Source organism: Ranitomeya imitator, chromosome 5 (genome assembly GCF_032444005.1).
Source record: "Ranitomeya imitator isolate aRanImi1 chromosome 5, aRanImi1.pri, whole genome shotgun sequence".
Classification (NCBI taxonomy): Eukaryota; Metazoa; Chordata; class Amphibia; order Anura; family Dendrobatidae; genus Ranitomeya; species Ranitomeya imitator.
This window is the reverse complement of record NC_091286.1, coordinates 707,013,533-707,026,312: the sequence shown is the minus strand read 5'-3', so window position 1 is coordinate 707,026,312 and position 12,780 is coordinate 707,013,533. Positions and strand designations below refer to the sequence as shown.

General features: G+C 44.2%; 1 protein-coding gene across 1 annotated transcript in view; it reads right to left on the bottom strand.

Annotated features, from left to right (window-relative positions):
- LOC138638884 (porwaprin-c-like) overlaps positions 1–8,612 on the bottom strand; it is a 30,968-nt gene extending 22,356 nt beyond the window's left edge. Inside the window, exon 1 of the mRNA XM_069728590.1 lies at positions 8,459–8,612. Within this exon, the coding sequence (XP_069584691.1) occupies positions 8,459–8,552 (94 nt within the window). The 5' untranslated portion in view covers positions 8,553–8,612. The remainder of the gene's footprint in view (positions 1–8,458) is intronic.
- Between the last annotated feature and the right edge of the window lie 4,168 nt (positions 8,613–12,780).

The following is a 12,780-nucleotide window of genomic DNA, read 5'->3' as shown; positions in this document are numbered from 1 at the left end:
TTCCTCCTTTTTTTCCCTCCTGTTGTGGTTTTTGCTGTAAGAGTAGGACTGGCAAGCGTGAGGACCCGTGACGTGTGTTGCCAGCTTATGTATTGTGGACATAATATTAATTAATACCTTACACACTTTGATATGTTCTTGTGCACTTTTTTATTTTTACTCTTTGAGATGCAGTTGGTCCCTGATGGCTTTGTAAGTTGTGGCCTCTGTTCACACGGACGCATTACAGTGAGCACTGGGCAGCCCACCACAGGGCGTTACTAATAGGCTAGTATCCAGATGCTGTGCGTACTCCGTGTGAATACTCCTGCAGATTATTTATTTGCACTGGTGTGCCATGCAGCCAATCCCTGACTATAGGCCGGCTGTCTCATTGTTATTACCGCACCTGTGTAGTCGCCATCTTTTCATGGGCCCTCTGCACCATGTTAGTTTACATTCCGCAACATGTCAATTCTTTGTGCAGAATCGCGGCGAATCTGCACACAAAGGAATGCATTGATCCGCTTACTTCCCGCATGGAGCTATGCCCATCATGGAGCAAGGAACATGGAGCAAGGAACCATACAGGGGATTACACTCAGCCCAGCCTCATGTCTTCTCAACGTGGACTGGTAGACAATGAGGAGGAGGAGAAAGAACAGGAGCTACTTTCTTGCGCTATAGATGGTACTACAAACACAGCTGTCATACTGTCTGGGATGGCCTGAGGACAGGGAGGAGGAGGAGGAGGAGGAGGACAGCATGGTCAGTTGTCCTGTTGGTGAGGTGTTAGCAGTCTGGCACACATGGCTGACTTTATGTTGCGCTGCGTTTCTCATGACCCTCGCATTATAAAAATTTCAGATGACACTCATTGGTTGGTGACACTTCTAGATCCGCGCTTTTAGGGACTCTATAGCGACAGGGTCTGTTCCGCAGGATTGGCGCATAGCAAATGTGGTGCCAATATTCAAAAAGGGCTCTAAAAGTGAACCTGGAAATTATAGGCCAGTAAGTCTAACCTCTATTGTTGGTAAAATATTTGAAGGGTTTCTGAGGGATGTTATTCTGGATTATCTCAATGAGAATAACTCTTTAACTCCATATCAGCATGGGTTTATGAGAAATCGCTCCTGTCAAACCAATCTAATCAGTATTTATGAAGAGGTAAGCTATAGACTGGACCACGGTGAGTCATTGGACGTGGTATATCTCGATTTTTCCAAAGCGTTTGATACCGTGCCGCACAAGAGGTTGGTACACAAAATGAGAATGCTTGGTCTGGGGGAAAATGTGTGTAAATGGGTTAGTAACTGGCTTAGTGATAGAAAGCAGAGGGTGGTTATAAATGGTATAGTCTCTAACTGGGTCGCTGTGACCAGTGTGGTACCGCAGGGGTCGGTATTGGGACCTGTTCTCTTCAACATATTCATTAATGATCTGGTAGAAGGTTTACACAGTAAAATATCGATATTTGCAGATGATACAAAACTATGTAAAGCAGTTAATACAAGAGAAGATAGTATTCTGCTACAGATGGATCTGGATAAGTTGGAAACTTGGGCTGAAAGGTGGCAGATGAGGTTTAACAATGATAAATGTAAGGTTATACACATGGGAAGAAGGAATCAATGTCACCATTACACACTGAATGGGAAACCACTGGGTAAATCTGACAGGGAGAAGGACTTGGGGATCCTAGTTAATGATAAACTTACCTGGAGCAGCCAGTGCCAGGCAGCAGCTGCCAAGGCAAACAGGATCATGGGGTGCATTAAAAGAGGTCTGGATACACATGATGAGAGCATTATACTGCCTCTGTACAAATCCCTAGTTAGACCGCACATGGAGTACTGTGTCCAGTTTTGGGCACCGGTGCTCAGGAAGGATATAATGGAACTAGAGAGAGTACAAAGGAGGGCAACAAAATTAATAAAGGGGATGGGAGAACTACAATACCCAGATAGATTAGCGAAATTAGGATTATTTAGTCTAGAAAAAAGACGACTGAGGGGCGATCTAATAACCATGTATAAGTATATAAGGGGACAATACAAATATCTCGCTGAGGATCTGTTTATACCAAGGAAGGTGACGGGCACAAGGGGGCATTCTTTGCGTCTGGAGGAGAGAAGGTTTTTCCACCAACATAGAAGAGGATTCTTTACTGTTAGGGCAGTGAGAATCTGGAATTGCTTGCCTGAGGAGGTGGTGATGGCGAACTCAGTCGGGGGGTTCAAGAGAGGCCTGGATGTCTTCCTGGAGCAGAACAATATTGTATCATACAATTATTAGGTTCTGTAGAAGGACGTAAATATGGGTATTTATTATGATGGAATATAGGCTGAACTGGATGGACAAATGTCTTTATTCGGCCTTACTAACTATGTTACTATGTTACTATGTTACTATGCTTCCAGAGGCAGAGAGGTGTACTAATATGTTGCAGTACCAGAGGGCCCTTGTAGCGGAATTACTTAGAATATTCCCATGTGAGAACGCTGGCAGCAGACGTCAGAGTTTGTTGTACAACCAAGGAGTCCAAGCGAGAGAGACAGAAGTACAATCCAGCTCAGGCAGGGGAACAATGGCCAAGTTCTAGGACAGTTTTCTCAGACCCTTTCATCGTGATGGCACAGAGGCAAGGGGTGCTGTCACAAGAAGTGGACTGTTTGGGAAGATGGTGAGGGAGTACCTTGCAGATCGTACAAACGTCCTCCGTGATTCCTCTGTGTCTTTTAATTATTGGGTATCCAAGCTGGACACGTGGCATGAACTGGCTCTCTACGGCATGGAGGGCCTGCTCTGCTGCTAGTATTCTGTCAGAGAGGGGTTTTTAGTGCCGCTGGTGGATTTATAACAGATAAGCGTATCCGCCTGTCAACTGAAAATGCTGACAGGCTGACTCTTGTAAAAATGAACAAGGCCTGGATTGGGAAGAGACTTCTATACACCACCAAGTGAAAACCGCGAAACATAACCTTAAATACATTCTCTCTTTTGGAGAGGTGTATTTTCTCATGCACCTCTTCACATCACACATGGGTATATGCTTCCAGATTTGGTCTGTTTGTTGCTATCCTCCTCCTTATCCTCATCATCCAGAACCACTTGTTGACTATGGTGAACTTGCTCTGTACGGTGAATTTTGGGCGCGGGGGCTGTGATGGCACTATTCTATTTTGTAAAAAAAGGACCCCACATTGGGGAACTGGGCATGACATTACATTGGGCCTACTTCTTAACTCTGTCTCCTGCAATTTGTCCTTTAACTGACACGCGATGACCAGTGTGAACGTGCTCTGAACGTTGAATTTTGGGCACGGGGGCTGTGATAGCACTATTTTATTTTGTAAAAACAGGACCCCATTTTGGGGAATTGGGCATGACATTACATTGGGCCTACTTATTAACTCTGTCTTCTACAATGTGTCTTTACTTGCCACTAGATGACCAGGGTGAGCGTGCTCTGTACGGTGAATTTTGGGCACTGGGGCTGTGATGGCATTATTTTTTTTTATAAAAAATGGACCCCACTTTGGGGAATTGGGCATTACATTACATTGGGCCTACTTCTTCACTCTGTCTCCTGCAATGTCTCTTCTTTAACTGCCACTAGATCACCAGGGTGAACGTGCTCTGTACTGTTATAGGCCGGTGAAGTTTGGGCAAGAGGGGCTGTGATGGCAATAGTATATTTTTAAAAAAGGTACCCCACATTGGTGAAACCACATCTTTGTTGGCAAAGACTTCATAACATTTGTGTACCTTAAAGAGCTCACTTAAAAGGCTCCTTTTTGTGTTGCCTGGTTGCTCACAATGGACACAATACACTTCATATAAATTTGATAAAGCAATGCTATTACTTTGCCTCAGTAGTTCATTAAAAATAGAGCTTTGTCCACTATATTAGTTTCTCTCCTTGCGAACCTGAACTTTGGCTGCCTCAAATGTACAAATAGCGAATATACAAATGGCGATTTGGAATCCAGATTAAAATACTGTATACCCAATGTATTCAGACAATCACATAGCTGCATTTCTTGTAAAACATTTACAGATGTGACAGATAATGCTCATAGTGACACAATCTTGATAAATGTTTGTTTATTCACTTCACAAACAGTTCTAAGCCTCTATATGTTTGCTGTTTGTCATTGTAAAACATGAAGGTTTACTGAAACTATGCCTGAGGTGATTTGATCTAAATCCTTGTGTCTTTTATTTTCTAGGGGTTTATGGCCCCTCGTCTGATGACTCCATGATATTTCAGTTTCATCCAACCTTGAAAAGTGGCCACTTGAAGGTCTGGGTGAAACTAGAGTTACTACATAGTGTAATCTATAATCTATATAAGACCAGAGAAACATAACTAAGACAGATGCCAATACTGGGGTACCTGTACATGTACAGTGTGCTGATACCTGCATAATTGGAGACGCCCATGCAATGTAGGTAATCTCCCAGGGGTCTCTGTCCTCTGTCTTGGTGTTGCTTCTCTGATATACTCTGATGATGTTTAAAAGCCTCTTGGTGATGATCTAAGTATATTATATGTAGTTCATCTTCATATATATGTAATCACTATATGTTTTTAATCCTTATAAGTACTTATTAACCTTTGTATGTTAACATATACAAAAGTGTACGCACTCACGATACTCAATCATACCATTCCTTGACTTTTGTAGTTTGCAATAAAATTGCATTGGATTTCAAGTATTTGCCTTATTTACAGCCGAAACTTAGTGTTAAAAACATGTCAAATAAAATTGCCAAGTTCTCCTGCAAATAATTCTGCAAAGAGGGAACCATCATACCATTAAAAAATATGAGTGGATTTTCATGTGCCCATCAAAAATGTGGGTTCCAAGGCGTAATGGATTGCATATGCCTTGCCGCCAATGTGTAAAACAAAGGAGTACGGGAGTACAAAATGCATATTGTGATGTGGATTTTTATGGGCCCATCCAGTATGTGGGTTCCAAGGCCTAATGGGGTGCATATGACTGACTATGCAGCAGGGCTGGCTTTTGTGCCAATGTGTAAAACAAAGGAGTTTAGAGTACAAAATGCATATTGTGAAGTGGATTTTCCTGTGGCCATCCAGTACCTGGGTTCAAAGGCCTATTGGGGTGCATATGACTTGATAGCAAGGCAGGCCTTGCATTCAATGCAACATTTTTTGAGGAAGCCTTCCTGTACCTCTCGTGAAAGGGGTATTGGGGTGCGTCGTAATTCTTGGCAGCCCAGCCACTCACTGCATAGGCAATAACAGCATAGAAGACCCACTGTTTAATAATGGCCCTTTAAGAATAACAATAATGATAATAATAATAATGATAATAATAATAATAATAATCTTTATTTATATAGCGCCAACATATTCCGCAGCGCTTTACAGTTTAACAGTTTCAAACACAACAGACATAAGTAACAACGTTAACAATACAATAATTAAAGCACAATAAGCCGCCCCTGCTGGTGAGAGCTTACAATCTACAATGAGGTGGGGGAGATACAAAGCACAGGTGTGTATTTACAATGATGTATTTACAATGAGGGTCCGGCCATCTTCAGGGGGTGGGGGGTAGATGGGGATAGTGAATGGGCTACACACACACACACATGACTTATTAGGGAACATGATAGGCCGCTATGAACAAATATGTTTTGAGCGAGCGCCTAAAACTATGCAAATTGTGGCTGGTCCTAATTTCTTGGGGTAGAGCATTCCAGAGGATTGGCGCAGCGCGGGAGAAGTCTTGGAGTCGGTAGTGGGAGGTACGGATTAGTGCAGAGGTTAGTCGAAAGTCATTTGCAGAGCGCATAGGTCAGCTAGGCCGATAGACAGAAATGAGGGAGGGGATGTAAGGGGGTGCCGTACTGTAGAGAGCTTTGTGGGTGAGAACAAGTACTTTGAATTGTATCCTGTAATGAATGGGCAGCCAGTGTAATGACCGGCGAAGAGCGGACGCGTCCGAGTAACGATTAGCCAGATGGACGACCCTGGCTGCTGTATTAAGGATGGACTGGAGAGGGGAAACTCGAGTGAGGGGGAGGCCAATTAGTAGAGCATTACAGTAGTCCAGGCGGGAGTGGATCAGGGCGACAGTGAGGGTTTTTGTTTCCATGGTGAGAAAAGGGCGGATTCTAGAGATGTTCTTTAGGTGTAAGCGGCACGAGCGGGCGAGAGATTGTATATGGGAGGTGAAGGAGAGATCGGAGTCAAACATGACACCCAGACAGCGCGCCTGCTGCCGGGGTGTTATTATGGTGCCACCCACGGAGAGGGAAATGTCAGATTTAGGGAGGTTTGTAGATGGTGGGAGCAGAAGTTCAGTTTTGGAGAGGTTGAGTTTCAGATAGAGAGCGGACATGATGTTGGAGACTGCGGACAGACAGTCAGTGGCGTTCTGTAGTACAGCGGGGGTAAGGTCAGGGGATGACGTATATAGTTTTGTGTCATCAGCATAAAGATGGTACCGAAAGCCAAATCTGCTGATGGTCTGTCCAATTGGGGCCGTGTAGAGGGAGAAGAGAAGGGGGCCAAGGACTGAGCCCTGAGGTACCCCAACAGTGAGAGGAAGAGGAGATGAAGTGGAGCCAGAGAACAGAACACTGAAGGAGCGGTCAGAAAGATAGGAGGAGAACCAGGAGAGAGCAGTGTCCTTAATGCCTAGTGACTGGAGCCTAGAGAGTAGGAGAGGGTGGTAAACAGTGTCGAAATCTACAGAAAGATTGAGAATATTAATAAGAATATTATAAGAATATTAATGCCGCCTGGTGCCCCTCTAAAAATAGGCCCTGTGACTTTAAGAGTCGCTCCTTCATAAATGAAACAAGATGGGTCTACTAATGTGTCACACACCACATTGCCAGCCAGGGGTGTTACATGTTACAATGACATTTCCCAGTGAACGCATTTGTAGTGGTTGAAAGCAATGTTAAAGTGGAAAAACGCTTTAAAAACGCTGCGTCTGAACTAAGCCTAAGTGGGAGAGGAAATTTTCGTTCTGGGGTTAAATATTTGGCCTTACAGGCAAGTCATTAACCTGCAAAGGATGGACCTTCACATATTTCCAAGCAAAACCCGTTTTGGTTTCGTTTTAATGTGTTTTTGTGGCACCGGGAAAATGGCGTGAATCTCAGAAAAAATGGTATAAAGCTGTGAATTAGGAGTCAGGAATGCTTCCAGGGGCGATCCCCATGATGTTCCTGTGTCATTTGAGCAGTGTTTCCATCATTTTCAGACGTTTTTAGACCTTAAAAGGACCCCCGGGGGGATCGCGGTAAAGGTAAACGATCACTGTAAAAATACTCTGGTCTCCCATAGACTTACATTGGGCTCGTTGCTAGGGCCGAGTACCCGAGTATTCCAATCTGCTTGACTCGAGCAACGAGCACCCGAGCATTTTAGTGCTCGCTCGTCACTAATCTGCGCCCATTTACCCCTCTTTCCTGTTCTTTTGTAATTCACAGACCTCTCTGTTTCTTCCATCATTCTTCTGACTTCTACACTCACTTTTCTCCTCTGCAGACTCTTTTTTTTTCTCCCAGATCTTTTTTTTTTTCAAAACCCTTCAGCCCTGTCAAAAGTCTCTGCTTCCTCCCGAATGTTCTGGCCCTTCCAGACTGTTCTTCCCTTCAGACTGTCTGTACCCTTTAGTCTCCTCTCTCTCATCCAGATTCTCTGTCAGACTCTTCTGTCCCTTTCATACCATTGTCTCTTTCACACTTCTTTTTCTTCTCTGTCCCCTACATACCTCTATCATCTTCATTGTCTTCTCCAGACATCTTGCACAATTCTGATTTTCTGACCTCACCTGCACACTCGTCAGTCCAATTCAGATCCTCTATTCCCCTTTAAACTCTGCTCCATCTTTACAGACCTATTTGTCCCCTTTATATCCGTCTTCCCCTCCAGACTCATCTGTTTTCATTAGCCTCCTTGTTCTATCCTTTATCTAAGAGTTTGTTCTTTTGTTCTCTAAATGCTCCACAGTCACCTCCAGATACCACTGACTTCTTCAGATCTAACTGTTCACCTTCAGTTTCCTCTGTCTTCGCTACACCTCTGTGTCCTCCAGATTTCTCCAGCACACCCTCCCAACACTCAAGACCTCCTAGCATAAATGCTCCTTCCAGATGCCTCTGTCATCTCCAAACCATTTGGCAAGCACCCAATTCCTCTGTTCTCCTCCTATTTAGTCTAAAATCTCCTTCCCTCTACAGTCCTATGAGCCACTTCCGTTACCATTGTCCCCTGCAGGTCTTATTATCCTCATGTAGATGCCTTTTTCCCTGAAGCACACTGTGTCCTCTCCCACCAGAGATTTTTTTGTCTCCTCTATACATTTTTTTTGTTTTTAACCCTTTTAAGAATTCTTTTCTCTTGAGATACTTCCATTCTGAATTGTCAGCATATTTAAATGTCAACTACAATGTTCTTAATTCATTCATGTTTATCACTTACCATTATCTGGTTTTGGTGGTGAACGTGCACTGGTAGGGTTACCTGAGCAGCACAGGAAGAGTAGAAGCAGGAGAGAAACCTTTACTGGAGACATGTCTTCTGGTCCTGGAGATATGAGCAATTCATCTCCAGGGCTACTGATTTTTATACAGATGATGGGCGAAGGAGAGGGATGTTTAACAGGTTCCTAATGTTAGGTTTGAGCAATGATTTATGAAGGAGGATACACATGTGTGGTAATCAGGACGTACAGGTGCCAGGGTATGTGACTTTTGAATACCCAGTATCTCCACATCTGAGGAGTGAGAGCAGAACTCCTACTACAGGTGAGCTTATTAGAGGTCTCTGGGAAATTTGGAAGAACAAACAATAAACTGGGAGAAGGACTCTGGATTGGGATATGGATTCTGGATTGGAAAAAGGACTCTGGATTGGGAGAAAGGCTCTGGAATGGGAGAAGACCTCTGAACTGGGACAAGAATTCTGGAGAGGGAGAAGGACTCTGGCCTGAGAGGAGGAGTCTGGATTGGGAGAAGGACTCTAGACTGGTAAAAGGAATTTGGATTGGGACAAGGTCTCTAGATTGGGACAATGACTCTGAATTGAGACAATGACTCTCTGCTGGGACAAGGAGTTTGGATAAGGACAAGGACTCTGAATTGGCACAAGAACTCTGGACTGGTCTAAGAAGTTTGGACTGGGAGAAGGAGAATGGACTGGGACAAGGACTCTTGACTGTAATAAGGATTCTGCACTTGGAGACGGATTCTGGACTGGGAGAAGGACAATGTTTTGGGAAAGGACTCTGGATTAGGTCATGGACTCTGAACTGGGAGAAGGAGTCTGGACAGAGAGATGGAGTCTGGATTGGGAGAAGGAGTCTGGATTGGGAGAAGGACTCTGGACTGGGACAAGGACTCTGGATTAGGACAAGGATTCTGAATTGGGTCAAGGACTCTGAATTGAGACAAGGACTTTGGGCTGTGACAATGAGCCTGGACTGGGAGAATGGACTGTGAGAAGAACTCTGGACTGGGAGAAAGACTCTTTATTGGGAGAAGGACACTGTTTTGTGAGAAGGAGTGAACTCTGAATTGGGACAAAGACTCTGGATTGAGACAAGGACTCTGGACTGGGAGAAGGAGTCTGGAATGGGAGAAGGACTCTCGACTGGGACAAGGTCTCTGAATTGAGACAAGGACTCTGGATTGGGAGAAGAATTCTGGATTGGGACAAGGACTCTGGACTGGGAGAATTACTCTGAATTGAGACAAGGGCTCTGGATTGGGAGAATAAGTCTGGAGTGGGGCAAGGACTCTGAATTGGGACAATGACTCTGGATTGGGAGAAGAAGGCTGAATTGGGTCAAGGACTCTGGACTGGGAAAAGGACTCTGGATTGGGACAAGGACTCTTGATTGCGAGAAGGACTCTTGATTGGGAGAAGGACTCTGGATTGGGACAAGGACTCTGGAATGGGAGAAGACCTCTGGACTGGATCAAGAATTCAGGACTGGAACAAAGATTCTGAAAAGGGATAAGAACTCTGTACTGGGACAAGAATTCTGGATTTGGAGAAGAACTTTAGACTCCGACAAGGACTCTGGATTGGGAGAAGGACTCTGGACTGGGAGAAAGAGTCTGCAGTGGGAGAAGGAGTTTGGACTGAGAGAAGGAGTCTACTGAAACAAGGACTCTGGACTGGGATAAGGAGTCAGAACTGGGACAAGGACTCTGAACTGGGAGGAGTCTAGACTGAGAGAGGGAGTCTTGATTGAGACAAGGACTCTGAACTGGGACAAGGACTCTGGATTGAGACAAGGACTCTTAATACTCTTGATTGGGAGAAGGACTCTTGATACTCTTGATTGGGAGAAGGACTCTTGATAGGGAGAAGGACTCTGTATTGAAACAAGGACTCTGGAATGGGAGAATACATCTGGACTGGATCAAGAATTCTGGACTGGGACAGAAATTCTGAAAAGGGAAAAGAACTCTGTACTGGGTCAAGAATTCTGGATTGGGGAAAGACTCTGGATTGGGAGAAGAACTTTAGACTCAGACATGGACTCTGGATTGGGAAAAGGACTCTTGATTGGGAGAAGGACTCTGAACTGGGACAAGGACTCTGGACTGGGAGAATAAGTCTGGACTGGGAGAAGGAGTTTGGACTGGGAGGAGTCTACTGAAACAAGAACTTTGGACTGAGACAAGGAATCCAGACTGGGACGAGGAATCAGGACTGGGACAAGGATTCTGGATTGGGACAAGGGCTCTAAATTGGGTCAAGGACTCTGAATTGAGACAATGGCTCTGGGCTTTGGCAATGAGTCTGAACTGGAAGAATGAGTCTAGACTGGGAAAAGGAGTCTTGAGTGAGGCAAGGACTCTGGACTGGGGCAAGGATTCAGGATTGGGACAAGGATTCTGGATTGGGACAGGGGCTCTGAATTGGATCAAGGACTCTGAATTGAGACAAATAAAGAAAAAAAGCAGCATCCATACCAGGTGAATTGTGTCCAAGAAACGGTCTTTATTCAGCCATAAAACAGATGCAACGTTTCGGCCACAATGGCCTTTGTCAAGCATACAAAACATCAATAGTGGCCATCTTAAATAGTGTGGAACCTATACAGGGACCAATCACTACGAAGGGGCGGCCTTTATTAAATCACACTAAAATCACAGAATATATAGTTACATTGTGTGCCACATATAAAACATCAACCATCAATATCTGATTACAAACATATAATCCAAATATTTACAAAATAAACTAAGAAAAACACAGAGGATAGAAATGTCCGATCAATGGCCCAATCACTGCTCAAGCTGCTTGGTTGTCATGGTAGTGCGTCCTCCAATCGCTGATGTAGTTTATGTCCACACACCCATGTATCCAATCACCTTCTGCTATATAAAAGGCCTGCCAGCTGATCCCCATAGTCAATTCCTTACCCGCATATGTATATCAGTCCACCTGCGAACGCCAGCGCCTGCGCACAGCGCACACCACAGCAGCGGTCACATGACCGCCACCTGGTGCGACACACGGCGCCCGCAACCGGCGTCACAGGTCGAGCATCATCGCTAGTCTCCACAAGCAGCCGGATGCGATCACCTGACCGGCAGGGAGGAGCCATGACGCAACAGCGCCCGCACCCCCGGCACGCCCACATGACGCAACGCGCCAGCGCACAAGAGAAAATTGGGAACATAGCCAAATCCATGGCACCCGCACTCCACTTTACATCCGTGAACTAAGCGAATCATCATCCCTAAGTAATTTAGCAGATTTGGCAGGCAAGGATCAAAGGGAGGAAAGAGAACATCTGAACATAAAATCCAAAGCAAAAAAACAAAGAATTTATTATAGAAAACATAAAAATTATTATGTATAGACAACAAACAAAAAATTACAAAAAAATATATATTTCAGTATCCTCCATGTGCTCCTTGGATAACAAATCCTGAATCCACTGCAAACACAAATAAATAAAATACAAAAAGAAACAATTAAAAACATGTAACAACACAGATTATTAAAAAAGTACACAGAACTGGAAGTACACATCAAAAGAGGCAGACGATCCGAAGATACCAACTTTGTATGCATTTTAAATGGACATAACAAAAAAGGCCATTGCCTATATATTACATCTACATTAAGACATACAAATATGAAGATTATAATCTACATTCAACCCTTTGGGTTGTAGAGTCTCTAAGACCGAGATCCACCTCAACTCTTTCTGTTTAAGTTTCAATATCCTATCTCCACCTCTCCTCCAAGCTGGGACCCCATCAATGACCCTAAAGCGCAGTTGATTAATAGAGTGTCTACATTCACTGAAGTGTTTAGGTATGGGAAGTTCATGTAATTTAGTTCTTATTGTGCTCTTATGTTTAGTTATTCTAGTTTTGACTTCCGTTGTTGTCTCACCAACATACATAAGTCCACATGGGCATACTATTAGGTAAACCACAAATTTCGATGTACATGTGTACCGATCTTTAATCATAAATTTTTTGCCAGTCTGAGGATGATGGAAACTATCCCCCTTAAGCATATTCCCACAACATGCACAGTTGAGGCAGGGAAAGTTGCCCATCCGCGGAGGACATAATGTCCGCTGGATGGCAACCCTGCCAGTACCAACATCTGACTTCATCAACTGGTCCTTCAGATTACGCCCCCATCTATAAGACAAAATAGGCCGCGAGCGGAAGTCCTGAATGTGAGGTAAACCTTTCTGTAGTAGCCCTCAGTGTCTATTCAAAATATTGGATAGACCACTGCTGGCCGGGCAATACGTGGAAACG